The sequence below is a fragment of the Castanea sativa genome, chromosome 7, assembly GCF_040712315.1.
Source record: "Castanea sativa cultivar Marrone di Chiusa Pesio chromosome 7, ASM4071231v1".
NCBI classification, from domain to species: domain Eukaryota; kingdom Viridiplantae; phylum Streptophyta; class Magnoliopsida; order Fagales; family Fagaceae; genus Castanea; species Castanea sativa.
This window is the reverse complement of record NC_134019.1, coordinates 36729137-36749259: the sequence shown is the minus strand read 5'-3', so window position 1 is coordinate 36749259 and position 20123 is coordinate 36729137. Positions and strand designations below refer to the sequence as shown.

The window sequence follows — 20123 nt, the reverse complement described above, 5'->3', positions numbered from 1 at the left end:
TAAGAAACTAATCCTTAATTGCTTCAGTGACTCCAAATCAGTCATCACAAAATACCTAATTTATTTAAGCTTTATTCGAAGACAATGTGTAAAAGTTACTAATCATAGAAAAACGGTCCATATAAAAGGTTGTACCCAATGCACGAGACTCTCACTTTGCAGGGTTTGGGAGAGGTTATTGGTAGGAAGTCTTACCCCCTCCCCCCCCCCCCCCCCCCTTTTGTTTTTTTTTAAGAGGCATCAACTTGGACTTGAACCCTCAACTTGTTACTTTTCGTGGATGGCACTTGCTATCGCACCAAAACACGACCTCTTATGCTTGTTATGTACCAAATCTAGTTCATTTTTTGAATGCAAGTGATTAATATTATAATTGTATTATGAACTTTTGTTGTGTTGCTATATAATTATAGAGATAGAGAAATTGGTTATATTGTGTTGAATCTGCTTTAAAAAAAATGCTCATTGCAATGAATTGGATTGATTTTCTTTTTCTTTTTTTGGGAGATGGAACGGGCCATTGTTCACAAGGATAAGCAATAATATGTTTGTTTGCAATAACTACGTTAATCATATAATTTGCCAAAAAACAAAAACTTGTTTGTTCCACAATTCCACAAAAGACACTAGTTAAATTACTATGGAGAAACTGCTCCTCATAATTCCTATATAAATCCACAGTACTGTAGCTTGATAAATTCCTAGGAAAGTTTGTGGATAAGTCTTTATATAGAAGGCACAGCCAGAGCCCATAGAAACTAATAATTCATTCTCAAAGACAAGCTAATAATTATAGCCCTCATACCATCCAGTAATAACAAGAAGAAAAAATCATTTATGCTAGTAGTAGGGCCACCTGATTCAACTGTATTTCATTGGAGAGCTTAAATCTTTAAAATGGTATATTGGAGTTGCAATATTATTATAGTCATGTTGCAGGACATGTTTGAGGAGAAAAGGAGCATTTTAGAACCGGCAGGTGCTCTGGAGCTGAAGCATACTTCAAGTATTATGGTCTCGAGGGGGATAATGTTGTAGCCATAACTAGTGGAGCAAACATGAATTTTGATAAACTGAGGTTGGTGGCTGAACTGGCTAATGTTGGTAGGCAACAAGAAGCTGTGCTTGCAACTGTTATGCCAGAGGAGCTGGAAGCTTCAAAAGATTTTGTGAACTGGTATGTCAATGAAACTTTGATGAACTTTTCTTACAGAGCAGCTTTCTTGTCCACAGCATGTAATGAACATATGAATTGGCAGGTAGGCCCGTTGAATATCACTGAATTCAAATATAGGTGTAACTCTGACAAAGAAGCTATTGTTCTGTACAGGTAAACCACTTGTCAATCTGTACTAATTACAAACAAATGCTAAATCTTTCTGTTGACATTTGTTTCAATGAAAACAAACTTTTACTGGTATCCATCTTTTGGAATTTGGGAACATTTTCTTCTGTATGGTTTAAATGTCATCACCAATTTACAAAGTTTTTATTGAGGGTATATGTGAGAGATGATTTGTTTATCAGAAATAATGTGGGAAGCGAAAAAAATCTAATTTTTCTTTTTGATATTGTGTGCAGTGTTGGCGTTCACATGTTTCTGAACTTGAAGAATTTCAAGAGCGGATGGAATCTTCTCGACTTAAGACTTCCAATCTTACAAAAAGTGACTTGGTTAAAGATCACCTACGATATTTGGTAAAGATTCTCTGAATGAATTTTAATTTTGTTCATATCCCCCTCCCCCTTGTAACAATTGAATTATCAAAAAAGAAAGGATCTTACAGTATTAAAAATATTGATGCTGTAATGAAGACATCTTATATGGACCAAAAGAAATAATTTTTTACTGGAGCCTCATAAAATGTTGCAATAGATGGGCTGTAATTATGAAGATACCAACTCTCCAAGCTAGTTCCCTTTTAGTCTGTCTTTCTTTCTTTCTTTCTTTACACAATGTATTTCCATTTCTGATTTTTGACTTTCTGTTCATATCTCTTCTTCAGCTACTTGTATTTGTTTTAAGCATAGAATGTTCACCTATCATGAGCACAGTGTTCTTTTTATGCAATAAAACTTTGATTACCTACATAAAAAAAAAAAAAAAAAAGCTCCACTTTTAGATCGCCTTTCTCTCAAACTCCTGGGGGGAGAGAGAGTAAAACATTGGGAGTCTGTTTGTGTTGGAAAATTTCTAATTTCTACTTGTCTGGAATGGTGCATATATGTTATCTAAGGTTTTGGCTAATGATATATGGACCAAGTGGAATCTCCTCTTCCTAAAAGTAAGTGGCAAAGGCTAAGTCATGCTGAGTTGTGTTTGCCATTTTTTTTTTTTGGGGATACAGAAAGAAAAAAGAAGAAATTAACAGACAATCAAGAACCTCATTGTCACAACCCAAACCCATAGCTAGGATTTTAGATGCCACAATAACCAATGCTTTGGCCAAAGACCAACACTTAACCCTGTTTTGGCAAAGGTTACAGACAGTCTAGTTGACTATTTGAAAACAATTTCTCTCTCTTTAACAAATTTATAAATTGTTCACATATAAGTCATAAGGTAAATACTTATAAGAACTTTTACATAAAAAGATTCACTATTTTGCAAAGCTTCTTTCAAAAATACGCACACACACACACACATATATACATAATACAATATCTTGAGAGGAATCATGTGTGAAACAATGAATTTGAATTAGTATACACACTGTGTTTAAGAGAAAAATGTTATGGATCAATATTGATGAATTTAGAAATTAAGCCCACACCACTTTTTTAAGGTAATGAATGATGTTGAATCCTTGTTCCTTAAGGATATCAAAAGCCAATTCATTAACTGAATTGTGTAGAGCAAAGAAACACATTTTCATATATTCTGGGAGCCCATCCATTGTGCTGATATCCCATCTAGAATCATAAGGAGTACTGTTAACATTAAGTCTTATGTTAGACTACTATTGTTGCTAGTACCCTAATGATGATGTGCAATATGGATCGGGCAATATGTAATATATGTGATTAATATGGAAAGTAAAACTTTTTTGCATTGGTTCTTTATTAAATTTGATTCTCAAAAGAAGGAAAAACATGGTTTTGCTTTTAAAGATGTTGTTCAATGTATCTTCCATTATATAGGATTACTCCTTTACCATCTTTTTCTTGTCTTTCCCTGCCTGTTTTGCTTGATCATTGTAATTTGGTTTCCTGATGTTTTTGCCTCTTTAGTACATTTCCTATGTACAAGGCTGTGTTCTTCTCTAATATATATTTTTCGTTACTTATAAAAAAAAAAAAAAAAACACATATAAGCCTGTCTATATTGTACCACTTTCCAATGATAAGCAGCATGTCACCTTCATGTTTCTAATGTTCATACCATAGTGATACTGTTCCAAATAACATTTCACATAGCCAATTCTCATCCTTGAAAATCTGCTCTGATTGTGTAACCAATACTAAGTAGTAGCATTAACATTTACATGTAGCACGCCTCATATCTCATTGATTGGAGATTAGTTATTGTAACACTAACTGAAAATGCTCAAAGTGATATATGGGATCATTTTCCTTTGTCATGTATTAGCTAAAAACTACAAGCTGTGTCCTTAAAGTTTGAAACCAAGACAGCTATGTATGACTTTCTCAAATCAAATTTAATTATATATTCTTCTTTTAAAACTCTTGTGCTAATCTTCTAGTGTGCACTCTATTTTGGGGTGGAGATGCTTCTCTTGAAGTGTAAAACTTGGTTTTCTGAGGTATCTTCTTCTGAGGGGTCTGTGTCACTGCAATTACAATTGGATGATTTGATTCAAAGTTGGAAATTTGGTTTAGAGTGTGGTGAGGATCTCTCTGGTTTTTATAATGTTAAAAATGATAAAACATGTAAAATCATGCCTCTCATCGTTTAATTTTTGAAGATAACATCATGGTTTTCACTCTAATAGATGGATTTGGAATTCATTGCAGCAAATTATTTTCTTCCGGAATTATATGTGAGCTTTCTGCAAGGAACTTTGTAAGTGTAAACCATTCTCTAGCTTTAACCTTTAAGCATCTGCCTTATATACTCAGATTGTTTCTTAGTTAGAAATTTCTGCATGATTAGATGGTTTGTTCAGTAATTATTCATGGTAGAGTATATTATACGCTCAAATCATACTTGACTTTCTATGATTCTTTTTGGTCTAATGCACATGTTGTATAGCATTTCATTTACTTCTTGTATTAGATTAGGTTATGTTTGTGTTTGATATCATACTTGACTTTCTATGTTTCTTTTTGGTCTAATGCACATGTTGCATAGCATTTCATTTACTTCTTGTATTAGATTAGGTTATGTTTGTGTTTGATATCATACTTGACTTTCTATGTTTCTTTTTGGTCTAATGCACATGTTGTATAGCATTTCATTTACTTCTTGTAGTAGATTAGGTTATGTTTTTGTTTGATATCATACTTGACTTTCTATGTTTCTTTTTGGTCTAATGCACATGTTGTATAGCATTTCATTTAGTTCTTGTATTAGATTAGGTTATGTTTGTGTTTGATATCATACTTGACTTTCTATGTTTCTTTTTGGTCTAATGCACATGTTGTATAGTATTTCATTTACTTCCTGTATTAGATTAGGTTATGTTTGTGTTTGATTTTTTTTTTTTATCAATCTTTTAAGCACTCATTTCCTCATAATCTTTTATTATAAAAGACTCCTACTTAAACATTTAGTTTGCACAAGTTTGGCACTGCGTAACAGACGTTCTGAAAACCACCGTCCTCCATCCTAGCTAGTGCTTTCTGGTATTTGTATAGTGCCTTTCAGCGAGCAATATCTTGTGTGGATTTTTCATGCTATGATATTGATGATCTTGTTTGTTTGATTTAATTTTCCTTTTTTCTTAACGTTAATTTACACAATATAAATATGAAAGTGTAGGTGAAAGAGTAAGTTGACTCAGTTCTTACTGGGTTATTTCAGGCTGATTGTGCAGTATGCTGCATAATTGAAGCTATACACCCACAGAGGAAACTGATTAACCTAAATATAACACCATGTCCAGCTGTCCTGTGTTTAGTTCTGATCATTCATGCAAAGCCCAAAAAAGGAGGGTTTCATTGACGATGGTGAGGAATGAGAGAAGAAAGGCTAGAAGGACTGGAGGAAAGTCTAAAAGTATATGGGCCAGGTCAAAGAGAAAGGAAGTGGTTATCGAGTATTTTGCAGTGAAGATGGTTTTAGACAGATGTAGCTGAATGATGAAGGAAAGAAAAATATCATGAACCAAGGTAGATGTAATCAAAATTCAGATGGAGTTTGCTTCAGTTTGCAAAGAGACATAGTCTCTTGTTAGAGTACCAAAGAAAATCCACATTAGTCAAATCTGCCAGTCTGCGACGCTCCCTTGTTGGTTATGTATACCAAACAAGCAGTCAGGGTCAAGTAAATACTTATAAGTGATTATTATTATTATTATTATTTCATAATTACGTATAAGTGATTATTCACTTGAGCACTCTTCCTTCTGTTGTATGTTTGGCTTAAGCATTGCTAGGTTTCTGGATGGCAATTCAAAAAGTTGTGATAATTTGATTTTACTTTGTGCAGGTAATTTGTTTTTACATTGTTGGAACCTCTTTCTGTTTAATGGAAGCTGATGATGGTGTGTTGTTTTGGGCAGATGTGGGCCATGTCTAGCAAACTTTTTGGAGATGTTCCATACAATTTGTTATTATCTTGCATAGAGCACCCCCATTTGACGGTTCACAGGTAAATCAGTTACTCTCTCAAATAGCTTAATTCAATGTTATATAATCTATTTGGGAATTCTGAAATCTCTCTGATCGTTTACAGCGAAATGCATCTTTCGGATGCACTTTTAGTTTGGGTTGATGCTAATGCCAAACAGTTGGAAAACTTCGTAACTAGCAAGGATTGTCATGGCATCTTTAGACAAGTAAGCTTTGATGCTTTGATGTTTAACTTGAGGACCTAAAATTAGACTTTTCTAGTGAAAGTTCCCTTTCTTTTAGGAGATAAGTACAAGATTAGAGTGAAAGAGAATTTCTTATTTAACTCAATTCAGGTCAAATCCTTCTATTCCATTTCGTAATTTATAGGTTACATTCAATAAATGATGGAGCTATACATGAGATTGGAAAAAGGTTCTCCACATTCAAAGTGTGACAAATTTGACATACTGTCTAGTTTGGTACCTTAGTTTTTGGTAGATGGTGGAATGAAAGTGGACTAATCATAATAACAAATGATGACCTATTATATCATTATAAAATAGGAACCTTCGAATGGTGCTCTGAAATTTCCACTTTGATAGTAGCTTAACGTTAGAACTTGGACAATTCTTTGTTTGATCTGCCCTGCATAATAGTGCTGGGAAATAAGATAATCTATATTGAACCTGCTCCTAGGTTCCAGTAGTTCAGTACAGATTGATATCAGTTGATATGATGGGGGTGATCATACATATATTAAAGAATTAAAAAGGGAAAATAAATTAGTTAAAAACCACATATTAAAACCATGAAATGGGATTTTTTTTTTTTTTTTTATTGACATACAACTTATAGAAAATTATTACATATGCTACTGTTTTGATCTATCACAATCTTTTATGATAGATCGATGTGACCTTTTATGTCTGCCCTGTATTGTCCATATTTTAATTGAAATTTATATCTATATGTAGCATTTATTGCTGCTAAGCTCTTGTTGCGCCACCTTATCGCCACATCATTGCCACATAATTATTATTTTTCTTATTTACTTTTTTGGTCCTTTTTTTTTACAAAAAAATATAAATAGATTATAGACTTTACACATTCATCTTGCGCGGTTTTACATTACATATAATTTTACCTTTTGATATTCATCTACTTTAATTTAGAATTTTATTGTATTCCTTTTTTTTAACAAAAAAATATAAATAAATTATTGACTTTACACATTCATCTTCGACGGTTTTAACATTATATAAACAGATTATTGACTTTATGCATTCATCTTGGGTGGTTTTAATATTATATATAATTTTGCCTTTACATATTTATCTACTTTAATTTAGGTTTATAACTAAATCTTGAAATCAATGAAGAATAATAAACCAAAAATATTGTCTACACATATCTATACTATATATAATAATGGAAGTTTTGTAATAAATTTTATAAAGTTCTTTATGCACTACATCTTAAGAATCTTTTCTTTTTTTTTTTTTTTTTTTTTTGCAATTCTAACTTTTTCAGCTTTTCATCTTCTTTAACCATTGTTTTTTTAGTTCAATCTTTCATCCCTACAATATATATATTTTCAGTTTTCATTTGATTTTCTTTAGATTTTAATTTTTTTTTTCTTTATATCTTCTAATATTCTACGGTTTTCACTTTGTTCAACCTTTCATCTACTTCCACCCTTTTCCATCTTAATTTCATATAAATTTCTTCTTACTTCATTTCCACCTCTCCCCTATTCCTTCCAAGTTATCCATGACAAAAAAGGTCAATACTCTCTCTTTCTCCTCTTTTTTTTTTTTTTTTCTTTTCTTTCTGTTTTGGTAGATTTTTTTTAATTGTTTCAACCACTTTTTTTTTTCCTACTAATGGTTCCTTTTGTTATTGTTGATTTAATTATCACATCACATTTGTTTATCTTTTTGGTAAATTTGTATCGACTTTTATGCATATTTAGGCAGTTTGGTATTCCTATTTCCAATCACAAGTTCTTTTTCTTTATCCCATTGGTTTAATTTGATTTGGGTTAATAATTAATTATTTTGCAAGTTAGAATTTGATTTTTTTATAGTTATGAATTTAAATGTTAAACTATGAGATTTTACTAATTTTTGTTTATTTTTTCATCCTTTGGGGGTGGACAAAGTACTCTTAAAAGTTGTACTAAAAGTACTCTATATTGCTTTTTATTCAGATAAAAGCAAAGGTTAAACAAATGAAAATAATCGAATGGGTGACATAGTTTAGCTTTTACAATTGTATTTTAATTATTATTAATATTTATGACAATGCATATATATATATATATATATATATAGAGAGAGAGAGAGAGAGAGAGAGAGAGAGAGAGAGAGAGAGAGAGAGAAATTTAATTCTTAGATTTTGCTAATAATTTTTTATTTGATAATATGTTTTGGGTGGACAAAATTGCGATTTTTGCAAAGAAAATAAAATTAATAGATTATCAACAACAAATTAATTTCTTAATTGGTCCAATTAATCATTGTTAAGTTTTATTAATTTTTTAGTTACGATTTTCGATGTTTTGGATTGTTGGGCAGAAAAAATAAGGTTTGAGAAAGTTTGTTTAAAAATAAAAGAATAATTTTCAAATTTTATATTATTTTTAATGATTCACAAGATGTTATTAGTAAATTTTATTAAAAAATAAATATTTTTATTAATTTGCCTTAAGAATTTTTGAGAGAAATTATATTGTTTTCATTTTGGTACGACAAAATTTATATTTAAGATTTATAGTTGTTCTTATAATAAATAAAAATATGAATTTCCAAATTAATATTTATGATTTATGATTGTTCCTATATTACATTTATGATTATGAAATATATTACTCTTTATTAAATTAGTCCAAATTGTAAAAAATAAATTTAATAAGACCACTCTAAAACGATTATCACGCACAACACGCGGATTCGCGGCTAGTTAAAATTAAAAAGCATGTCATCTCACATCTGCCCCTTCACTATAAGAGCTTTTTTGTCAGCTCTCTTATAAATCTTCTTGGCTAGTCTTATACATGTGATTTCAGTATGACTCTAAGTTTCTTAATCATCCATCTCTTCAATGTAAGAGCTTTTTCATCAACTCTCTTATAAATTTTCTTGGCTAGTCTTAAACATGTGATTTTAGAATGGTTTTAATTTTCTTAAATCATCTTTTGGAATTGTACTTTTTATTTTTATTTTTTCATTTATGAAATCAGAATGACCAGAATTAAGTTAGGATGAATCTATCTATTTCTTTTCTGGAAATTAGTATTTTTATAATATTTTAGTAATTGTGATATTCTTTCTTTATACTTATTCATTGTTCTTGTTGAAAAGATCCGCGTTAGCCTTTTGCCATTGTGGTTTGCTGCAGGTACGCTCAATTTTCTGGATGTTTTTCTTAAAGCACTGGAAGATATTTAATCACATTCTTCATCAAATTCATTAATGATACAAGTTGATTGGTTTCATAATTCAGGAAAAAGAAGGTCTTGCCATTTCTCTGAGCTTTCTAAGGAGAGTGTTGACTCAAATTTTAAACTAATGAGTGTTCCACCCATAAATTCCATGAATGGCTTTGGAGATGGTTACTTGCTCAATCTCAGGGTTTGGCTGACAGAATATTCTAAGGTATTCTCTATACTAACTCTATAAGTGCTCTTTGAGCTTATGCAATGAGCTTTATGGAATTTGGTTGGCTTCTTATGTCGGTTGGGTTGAAAAATATAAGCTAGTAGGACAAAATAGATATAAAACTTTTGAGTGATTTTCTGATAAATAAGGCCAGTTACACATGGATAAGCTTTATCTTCTGAACTCAACTTCTTGAGAAAAAGGAGTGGTGGAAGTGAGGTCATTTTAATTTACCCTTTTCACTTCTGGTTATCATTCTTTAATTTGGGTACAACAGATTATCAAGGGGTGTTTGGATAAAAGTATTAAAGGGGTATATTAAATATTTAATTTACACAGAAAGTGAGACTTTATTCTTTTAATACATGATATTCTTAAAGTCAGATCCTTTTTTTTACTTGACAAATTGAGATTATTTTAAAAAATCGCCTGCTGTACAAGATGCCACTAAAATATGGATTAGAATTGGATTGTTATCATATGCAGTTTGTTTGGCGGGGAGTTAAAACTTAACATGGTGTTTGACTATGAAATTGAAGATTTATATGCAGATGGAACTCAAAGTGGTTGTGATAGCTTTTCCCTTTCTTTAGGTTGGTGGGGAGTTACAATTTAACATGGTGGGTGTTATCATATGCAGTTTCTTTTTTTCTTTTTTTTTTATGGTAAATTTTGCTGAAAAAAATTACATTTTTTAGTTACTGGAGATTTATAGTATAGAAACTGAACTATATTGAATTTTATCATTTGTCCTTTAATGATTTTAATAATTCTTTAACATATACCATAATCATCAATACTTATTTTTGCTTTTTTTTTTTTTTATACTTATTTATGGAAAGTAGGATCTTATGATCCTTGATCCGATCTATGAATCCCCTCCATTGATCATCCATAAGACTTTGATTTTACCAACTTTGAGTGTCGCTCCCCACAATACATCCCAATGTACTTAGGTTGGCTACTTTTTTGGGTCCGGCTCCCCTCCCATTTAGAATCCTCATGTTTTCTTCAGCTTTTGTCTAGATGATGACACGTGGCAAATGACACATCCAAAGGTTAAAAAAAACACCACGTCAATTATGAATTTTCTCTCAATATTTGGGTCTTTCATTGTCTCTTTCTTTCCTTCTCTCTGCCTCTTCCTAGCTATCTCTCCAACATTATCACCGCCACCTGAACATCAGAGGCGTCAAGATCAGAACTTGGGAAAAAGTGAATTCTGAAAGCTAAGAGAAAACCCAAGTCTGATTTTTTATTTTTTGGTTGACAAAACCCAAGTTTGCTTTCCTTTCAATCTTAAATATACAACTGAACCTGAGAAAAGAAAACCATGGAGGGATAAAATTCAATTGAAGTTTTTGACGTCGAATAGATTTGGCCATTTGGTGATATAACGTGTTGGGTTTTCAATAAGCCCAAATCAACAAGAAATATACAGTAAATTATGCAGCCAAACAACTGCTCAAAACAATGGGAAAAAAAGAAAAAGAAAAAAGAAAATAAAAGAAATTAAAAACAAGATCGAGATAGATTATGGTTTAACAAGTAAAATGAAAATGGCTCTACAAAAGGAGAACAATAACCTGCAGGTCCTGCACACCCACCTTGCACAATAGAGCTTCCTTGGCTTTTGGCAGAAAGATCTTTTATTCTTCTTTGATTTCCTCATCTATTGTCTTGCTTTTACCCCTTTCTTCCAGAGAGTTATGATCTTGGGGCCTTTGATTCTCAGGCAACATTGAGGATGTTGGAGAGAGGGGCAAAGAGAGAGAAGGAAAGAAAGAGAGAATGAAAGACACAAAAATTGAGAGAAAATTCATAGTTGATGTGGTGTTTTTTTTAACCTTTGGATGTGTCATTTGCCACGTGTCAGTCTTCTAGACAAAAACTGGAGAAAACATGAGGATTCTAAACGGGAGGGAAGCCGGACCCTACTTTTTTAATAAAATTTTAAATTAACTATATAAAAAATAAAATAAAATAAAATAAACCTCGGGTGTCTCTAGAATGGAGGAATTCTTTATTTATGTGTATCAAGTTCATGAAGGAAGTCATGTGGTTGAGTTTGCATAGATAGCCAATCTTACCTACCGTTGGCTCCAATTGTTAAACTTGTCTCTGTCATGTAGTTCATAATTGTATCACTTAATTTTTCCTTGCAGAAACTGAACCTTTCAGGTTCTTTCTGTTATTTTTACCTTTCCAATATTTGTAGCTTTATGTCACTAAGTTGATGTGCAGCCAATTCCACCTGCCTTAATTACGGTTGAGATGCACAATTTTCATTTCACCTGCACATTCTTCATTATTGTACCTATCAAAAAAAAAAAAAATTCTTCATTATTGTATGACTTAAATCTTTCCTCTTTGTGCAGAAGGTGAACCTCTCAGGTTGTCCACAGATAACATTAGTGATTCTTCTCGTCTCTACTTCCTTCTTCATATAGCATAGACCCCACCCTAAGAAAGAGTATTAAACATTTTACAATGAACTTTGGGCGTCTTGAGAGAGAACAATGTCCAATTTCATAGGGTTTGCCGATGCTATCATTTGAATCGGTACAGGAGGTAGATATTTCCAAGTGTCCAAGGCTGCATCTTGAAGCGGCTATTACATGCTTCAGCAAGTCATTTCCTTCTATAAGAACATTAAAAGCAGCTTATCTTTTGAACTTCAAGACAACAATTTTGCATCAATTGGTGCAGAGGTGCCCTCTGCTCTGTGAAGTTGACTTAACCATTGATATTAGTCCTCTTATGCCAGCACAAGTTTCAGTTGTATCCTCAAGTGCAGCTATTGCTCCGATACTATCAAACAAGTCTGTCAGTGTTAGAGAACATCCTGGGGCTGTTTTATCATTAAAGAAGTCTGGGCTATTATTGTCAAATATTGCAAAACTCATGCTGGAGGGCCGAACTGATCGCTGTGGTGAGATTATGTCATTTTGCAAAATTCCACCAAAGAAATTTTGTCATATCCAGTTTGTGTGATTAGAAGTTGCACACCGATTCATTAAAAATCTTTATGGGTTAATGGGGGTAGAATCATTTTATGAAATCTTGTTTTGTGATTTCTCTTATGGTGCAAGGGATCAGTGGGATAGACTAGACCACAATATGTGCACAATGCAATTGATATGAGCACAAATTTAGTCATAGCAATTTTTTATTTTTATATTTAAACCTGTAAACATCAACTAGAGAATGAATTGTACAATCTTGATCTTGGATGTGTTTGGAGGGAAGTTGTAGCTAGTGCATCCAAGCACATATTGCACCTTAATGATTGTGTATATGTATATATACTCATCCCTCAAATTTAATGAGTTGCAATGTTGTCCTTGAAATATTTAAAAGGTATAAATTTTATCCTTGTCTATCTTTTGTAAAACTTATTCTAGGTCATGTACTCATGTTAGCTTTTTAACATGCCCATCTGCACTCTGTTTGTCATGTATGCCCCTCCTTTAACAATAGATGGATGGAAGGATTAAATTGATACCATTTAATTTATTCAGGGGCTAATTGCAACTTTTTAAATTGGAGGGATGGAAATTGAACTCTGACCAAATTAAAGGAACGAAAATAATATTTTTGCCTTATTATATTGTTTATTTTTTTATGAGTTCTGCTCCAAAGGGAGGGGGTTTTGAAATAATGATCTCCACTTCATGAAATGTGGTCCCTAGCTGATAGTGATACCCCTTTGGGTTGGAGTTTTTTATTTATTTATTTTTATTATAATTATTTTGAGAAGAGGGGGGTGGGGGGAATATACCACCCTACTGACCATTTCTTTCAATGTTTATGCCAGACTTGGATCTCCAGTATATTTCAAAATTTTGTGCTGCCTTGCATGATCTGAACCTGAAAGAGTGTATATTGGTGATCTTATATACAATTGTATGAAACTACATTCAATTGTAGTATGTGATATTTCTATTGGGAAAAATTCAGTTCTAGCTCTTTGCTCTGGTATTTCTTCTAATTATGGTAACTCTTCGGCTGATGATTTGGGATAGAATCATAATTCTTTGATATCTAATCTCCAAAAGCTGCACAATGGTGGCTGCAAGAGTGAGTGTTATTTCCTACATGTTATTCTCTCTGTTAAAAATTCTGTCAGGATGGAAATATAATTTTTTTATTTTCCTTTTTATTGGCTTTTTTTTTTTAATGTCTTTCTAAGGTGGTGGATCCTGGGTGTACAGGAAGTTCACCAAGGAAAACTCATGAAAAAAGATAAGGATTTGGGAAACATAGGAGAGAGAGAGAGAGAGAGAGAGAGAGAAGAAAATTGCATCAATTCTAAAAATTTGGGGGTGTTTGACTGTTTGGTACATGCACTTAAACAACAGTTTTCAGTTTTTAAACAACATTACACGTATTTTTACACGCTTTTTCACTCACACGTATTTCCAAAAAATACAAACAACGTTACTAGAACAACATTACCAAAGAGGCCAAAAAGAACTGAAAGCTCTGAATGAAATCAATGAATAATTCAGTGAAACTCAGGAATGTAGTGTCTTGAGAATGTGCTTGCTCCTTGCCTCAAACATCCTTTTAATCCTCTCAACCAAATTGTCCACATTAAATAGGGTTCTTTTCAAACTATAATATTCCTTCCCCTACCAAAATTCCTGTGATTCACCAATTCTTTCTGTAGAGAACAATTAAGAGTAGGCCATAGCCTGTGCTCATCAAATACTCCATGGGAACAGCTGGTCACCCACATAATACCTGATGAATTTAACTCAAATGAGTTAAGGACCATCGCCATAATCTGGCTATATTTTCATTGAAGTAAACTTCCTTCATAGTCAAGTATTTTAATCCTTTACTTTCTAATTACTTAATTGTGGGAGGGCAAGGAATAAAATTGCAAAAAGAGCTTTAAATTGTTATGGTATGGCCTCTTTTTATTTATTTATTAACATTGGTGATATTATGGAGTTCCATTCCAGGATTGATTGAGAATGTAGTATGGAACTGATGTAAATTTCTGCCTTTAAATAAAAGCCTGAATTGAAGTAACAATTAAGAGTGAGGGAAATCTGGCGCACTTGCTTGATGAAAGCCTGTACTTCAATTAACTCAACAAAGCTTTCTATTAACAGCTCTGGTTTAGCTAAATTCTCCCTTTCTTACCTTTTTCTTTCTTTGGGCTTCCATTTTTTGTTATTTCATGAATTTTGATGTCCTTTTTTGCTGCCTTGACCCTCAATCTATGTGGTCTTTTCAAAATCTTGAGGTGCCTATTACTTGAAAGAACTCACATCAGGAAATATGTGATTGATTATCATTCAACAAAAGAAATGACCTTAGAAACTATAAAATCTTCAGATGGCATGTGTAATAACTGTATCATTGAAGATAATGAGAGATTTTTAGATCTTTTAAAACATCTTCTTTTCGGTACTTTATTTCAGTGGGCTCGTATTTGGGGTCTTACACAATGTACTTCAATTTCTGCTTTCTAAAATTTGTTAGCTGTTAGCTTTAGCTCTTGATCTTTATGTGTCTTTTTCATGTCCATAGTGTTCATCATCATGAACACGATGTTCTTTTTTTCGTTAAAAGTTCTATTATCTTTCAAAAAAAAAAAAAAACCAAATCCAATCAATTGGGATTAGGGTTTTCATGTTCAGTTATTGTCATAGTTGGTTTATAGAAACTAGTTTAGGAGTTATGATGCTTAAAGATGTACTTGGGACGTGTATAATTTTTTTTGTAGGTGTTGACGAAACATCTCTTTTAGAGCTTCTGTCTCAAACAAAAATGCTGAAGAGTCTTTACTTGAGGGATACTCAGCTTGTTGACCAAGCTCTGCATTGTTTCTCAGGTTCTTCATTGGAGATGCTTGATATTTCTAATACCATGGTTAGTCATGATTTATAGAACCTGGTTTTTTCCCCATTTTCCCCTGGAGAGTATATGAATGTATTTTATATTTTCCCCTGGAGAGTATATGAGTATTGTATTGTATATTCATCCTCATGTAAAGAATTAACATATATTAGCTAGTTTGAATCTGAAAATAGAATTAGTAGATACAGCATGTCAAATACATCTGACCTAGGCAGCCTTAACCCCCAACTACGGAAAAATTGACCTACCAGATTATTCTAATTATTTTATTTTGGACTAGGAAACAAAATGGTTTTAATTGTCAACCTAATTGTTTGTATTCTTTCAGTGCAGTGAGTTTACTATTGTAAATTCACTGTACTTTTGTTATCAATAAAGTTTGTTATTACCTATAAAAAAAAAAAAAAAAAATTGTCAATCTAATTGTTCCCAACTGTAAAATACATCATAAATTCGTGCGGAGAAGAATCATGTCTAATGGTTTGTTGGGTCAGCTGGTCCTATAGAGCTACTATCTATCAGCTCCTCCAATCCAATCCATTAAATAGAGCATGCTGTCCTTGTGAAAGATGCATATCAAAAAAGAAGTTTGTTTGTTTTCTCGGCTTTAAGTTTGATTCTTCTTAAGGCACTAATGTGTTCTCTTTGTATTTCTGGTCTATGTAGACAATCAAGGTAAGGCTTTAACCCCAAAAAATTTCTAATGAATTTGAGTGAAGGAAGAGAGACATTAAGCTTCAGCATCTGACACAGCTAACCAAATAGAAAGATCATGTGCTTTTAAGTCTCTTTGTTCTTGCTGCTGCAACCATGGTGATGATGTACTAATTATTAAACATCCTGTTTTTTTTTAACCCAAGGTTATTGTGCTTGTAAAATTTCAGGTTTCTGCAGCTGCATTAGCTCACATAGTCCATGGAAATCCAGGTTTAAAGTGCTTGCATGCGAGGGACTGCAGAAATATATTTTGACAGGAAAATAACACCTCAGGGGGGAGAAAATTATTGCTTGTATAAAGATTTGTATCTTGAGTTAGGCAATTGCAAATTGGAAGAAATTACTTTAGGATGGGGATTTTCTTCTTATCTCTCTCTGGAAGCTCTCCAACCTGCGATTATGTCACTAAGGTCAATAACTGTGGGTTTAGGTGGATCATTAGGTGAAGATGCACTGAAACGACTACCTGCAGCTTGTCCTATGCTAGAGACAGTAATTCTTCATTTTCAGGTATTAATTTTCTTTGAAATTTGAGATTCTTCTTTATAACAAAAATTGGGATTCTTCTACGTGATACTTGTTATTGAATAAGGGGATTTACACATGCAGTAGGTTCTGTTCACTACAAAGGCATGCATCCCTGTCTTGGATAACTACTTCACAGTAATTATGCACACTGTGTGTTCTGATTCTCTGGAGAAAAAATGATCAGGCAAAATTTCTTACATGGTTGAAACAGTACAACACGTGGAGATATTCTTTTGTTTAGAATGATTGAAAGGCCCTTTCTTGCACTTTTTTCTTTTTTCAGAAAGAGACAGACTTTCTCTTGCGTAATAGATTGTCTAATAACCTCTCATATGACTGAGATCAGTATAACTTATCAAGTAGCATATTTACAATCTTTTTTTTTCTAGCGAATTGAAATACACTTATTTATTCTGGCTGTGACTTTTTTTCGTTATCTGGGTTGTTCACAGGTCATCTCGGATACTGTCATAATTAACATCTTGGCATATTTGAGAAATTTGCGAGTGTTGGCATTGTGCTATTGCCTTGGTGATATATCTATGTCAAGCTTGAGCCTATTGAGGCTTGAAAGAGTAACCCCTTGGATGACCAATAATGATTTAGTTATTCTGACTCAGAATTGTGCAAATTTGGTAGAGCTTTCATTGCTGGGATGTAAGCTTCTCAATTCAGGTCAGGATTCATTGTTTGTAAAGTATAATTTGCATTATTCTGCATAAATTTCATGTTCTTGAATCCTCTTATTGTTATTTCATGATTCGAGTTCAAAGATTAATAAGAAGCAAATGAGAGAGGATGAGACCCATCATTAATTGGTTATATTTTTTGCTGCATGGTAGATATATCTCTTTTTCTCTATATTTTATCCATGCTTAGCGTATCTTTATAGCAGATTTGATATAATGGTCATATTCATTTCTAGTTGTTGGATGGTAATTGATATGTTTTACTACCTTATCTTTTGGCCTTTATCACAAATTCTCAGAAGATTATCTCACATGGATGCCCAGGCTTGATTTCTATCCATCTAGAGGTTTTTCATTCTCTCTTTCCTTTTAAATGTATACTGAAATCCTTTTTTTATTATGCTAAAATTTGATACAGATCCTTCCTACTAAAACGTTCTTAAGTGCTTCTGATGTAGATGAGTGGTGGTTAAAGCACCTGCTGTCTTCTTCATCTTCTTGCTCTTCATGAGTTGCCGGACAAAAAAAAACATGAAAATGAAAAATAAGGGAAAACAAGAAAGAAACGTTGGTTTATATAGCCTTAGAAAACCTTGAATAAAGCTCTAACATTAATTGTCAGATGCTTTAAGCTAAAATGCTTACTCTGTTTTGATAACAATCGATCTAAGCCACCCTATCCACCTCTTTTCTTTTTTCTCATACATATAATTTTGTTGTTGCATTATTATTTTCTGCTCTTTTAGTGCTCATGTATGTTTCCAAATGTGATGGCATTTAGGAATGTGGAGAAGTCACAGCAAATGGGGTTTCTTCTCTTCTCGACTGCGCAGCTATTGAAGATCTGTTGCTGCATCATAATGTGAGCCTTCTTTTACTGCTCTTTTTCTTGCATCTTGGATACAGGTCTGGTTAATGTTCAGATGAATGGATCAAATTAATGTGCTGTTACACATGCTCCCATTGGAACATGGTACACAAATATATTCATTGTTGATTACTTGTTTTGGAACTTCATCGTCTATTGTTTATAGCTTTAGTTATATTATCCTTTTGTGTCTATGGTTTAGTTTGAGTTGTAAAGAGCCCTGTTTAATATGGTGAAGATTGCGCAATGTGGTTGCTATAGGCTTTGTGATTGCATTGGCAGACCAGGAAATGAGCTAAATTTGTTAACTTTGTTCAGTTTATGCATTATAAGAAATAACTTATTATAGCATTATAATTGTGAATTATCTGCGGTTGTGCGGGTCTTCTATAAGGACCAGATCATTGCTTTTGAAGTTTGAAAATAGCTAGTCATCGGCCTACTTAATTTTCATCATAATTCTTTCAGGTGAATAGATACAGTTATGACTAGATAATGTACAGAATTGAGGCTGTGATTAGCCAAATCATAGATTCATTGGGGTACAATTTGTATACATAATTTGTACTGTGACAATATTTTATGTGGAAGTTGGAACTTTATGGTGTCAACTGTTGCCGATATATATTTATTTTCACCTCAAGTAGGATAAAGATAATTTCACTCTGTTTGGATAATTTGGATTCTAATTCCTGTTTATGAACTTTTGAGATGTATAACTGACTGACTGCTTATTCGCTGGGCTGGAATCTAACCAACATTATTCAGGGTCCTGGGATACAGAAAACCTTCATTTTTTATGCTGCTTCAAAGGTACTCGCATACTCTCATTACAGTGTCACTGTTCTCTACTGTTGTTTCTTTCTTGCCAGAGAAATCAAGTTTAACAACTATTGTTATATTTTCTTCCTTTAATCGTGATTACAGTTACCAATGCTTCGGAGGATATCTCTAGAATGCCTCCAAACAACGGTGTCGGACTAGAATGCCTCCCCTCCCTTGCTGACAACATGATATTTTAGGACCATAATTTTCTGCAAGAATAATAATAATAATATCAAGGATAAAATTTAGTTACAAAATTGGTTGTAGCCCGAGGGTACAACCTTACATTAACATTATTATATATTTCGAAAATCTAACCATTGGATTGCATGTTCTTTACACTCTTAATACACATGTCAAATTTTGTGTCAATCAGATATTATTTACTATATGATCTATAAGATTATATTTTATGCATAATTTTAAATTACAAAAACTTGAAATTTAAATAATTTATTGATGACATATCTATTGATCTCTAATTTTCTTGCAAGTATGGAGGTTATAAGAAGAAAATTCAATCCAATGATTGATTTGTCAAAATTCACCTCCAATAAAAAGATATTGAATAAGATTGTAACCTTAGGTTACAACTAATTTTGTAGCTAAACTTGTTAGAAGTTTACATCTGATATTCCTGCTTGGATGATATATATGAGTATGTATGACTGTCTCAAATTAGATTTCAGATAAAGAAAATTCATTGTTCATTTGGCTTCTTTCATGCATGCTCTGCAGTTTTGCTGCTATGGTCCCTTTGCAGTAATAAGTTAATAGTGTTTGGCAATTAGATTACTTGTTGAGTCTTGCACGGCCTAATATCAGTTGTATATAATAGTTATTCCTGCAGATATATCTGATAAATATTAATTAAGCATTCGAGCATACGTGGTAGTAATAGGATTATTGAAAGCTTGGTTTTTTTTTTTTTTTTTTTCCTGCATCCGATTTATGCGGATTTATTTGTATAATGTGTGGGCTCTATTGTAGTATCTCATGCATCATATATGTGCATATTTCTTTTTATAAAATGTGGTATTCACGAGGGAAATAAATATATAAGATGCAAAAGATAATTATTATTAAAATGAGGAAACCTCTCAATTATAACACTAAAGGTTGAAATATAAAATCTAAGATAAACCTCATTTTTGGTCTCTTACATTTGGGGTTTGTTGGACTTTGATTTTGTAAATTTAAAAAAGGGAACAAATTTGTTCCTTTATT

The 20123-nt window shown here is 32.5% G+C and overlaps 1 protein-coding gene and 1 pseudogene across 3 annotated transcripts; both read left to right on the top strand.

Annotated features, from left to right (window-relative positions):
- Nucleotides 1–862: 862 nt before the first annotated feature.
- On the top strand, nucleotides 863–11898 carry LOC142642595 (uncharacterized). Of its 3 annotated transcripts, XM_075816990.1 has the most exons (7): nucleotides 863–1177; nucleotides 1582–1698; nucleotides 3976–4024; nucleotides 5685–5773; nucleotides 5858–5960; nucleotides 9136–9250; nucleotides 11774–11898. In XM_075816990.1, exons 1-6 carry the CDS (start codon nucleotides 1059–1061, stop codon nucleotides 9208–9210), a joined length of 552 nt encoding a protein of 183 aa, XP_075673105.1. In that variant the 5' UTR covers nucleotides 863–1058; the 3' UTR covers nucleotides 9211–9250; nucleotides 11774–11898. The 3 variants fall into 3 exon arrangements, with proteins under 3 accessions (XP_075673105.1, XP_075673106.1, XP_075673104.1); XM_075816991.1 differs by lacking the exon at nucleotides 11774–11898 and having other exon boundaries at nucleotides 9241–9979; XM_075816989.1 differs by lacking the exon at nucleotides 11774–11898 and having other exon boundaries at nucleotides 9136–9979.
- LOC142644400 (BTB/POZ domain-containing protein FBL11-like) lies at nucleotides 11406–19268 on the top strand (annotated as a pseudogene).
- The last annotated feature ends 855 nt before the right edge of the window (nucleotides 19269–20123 follow it).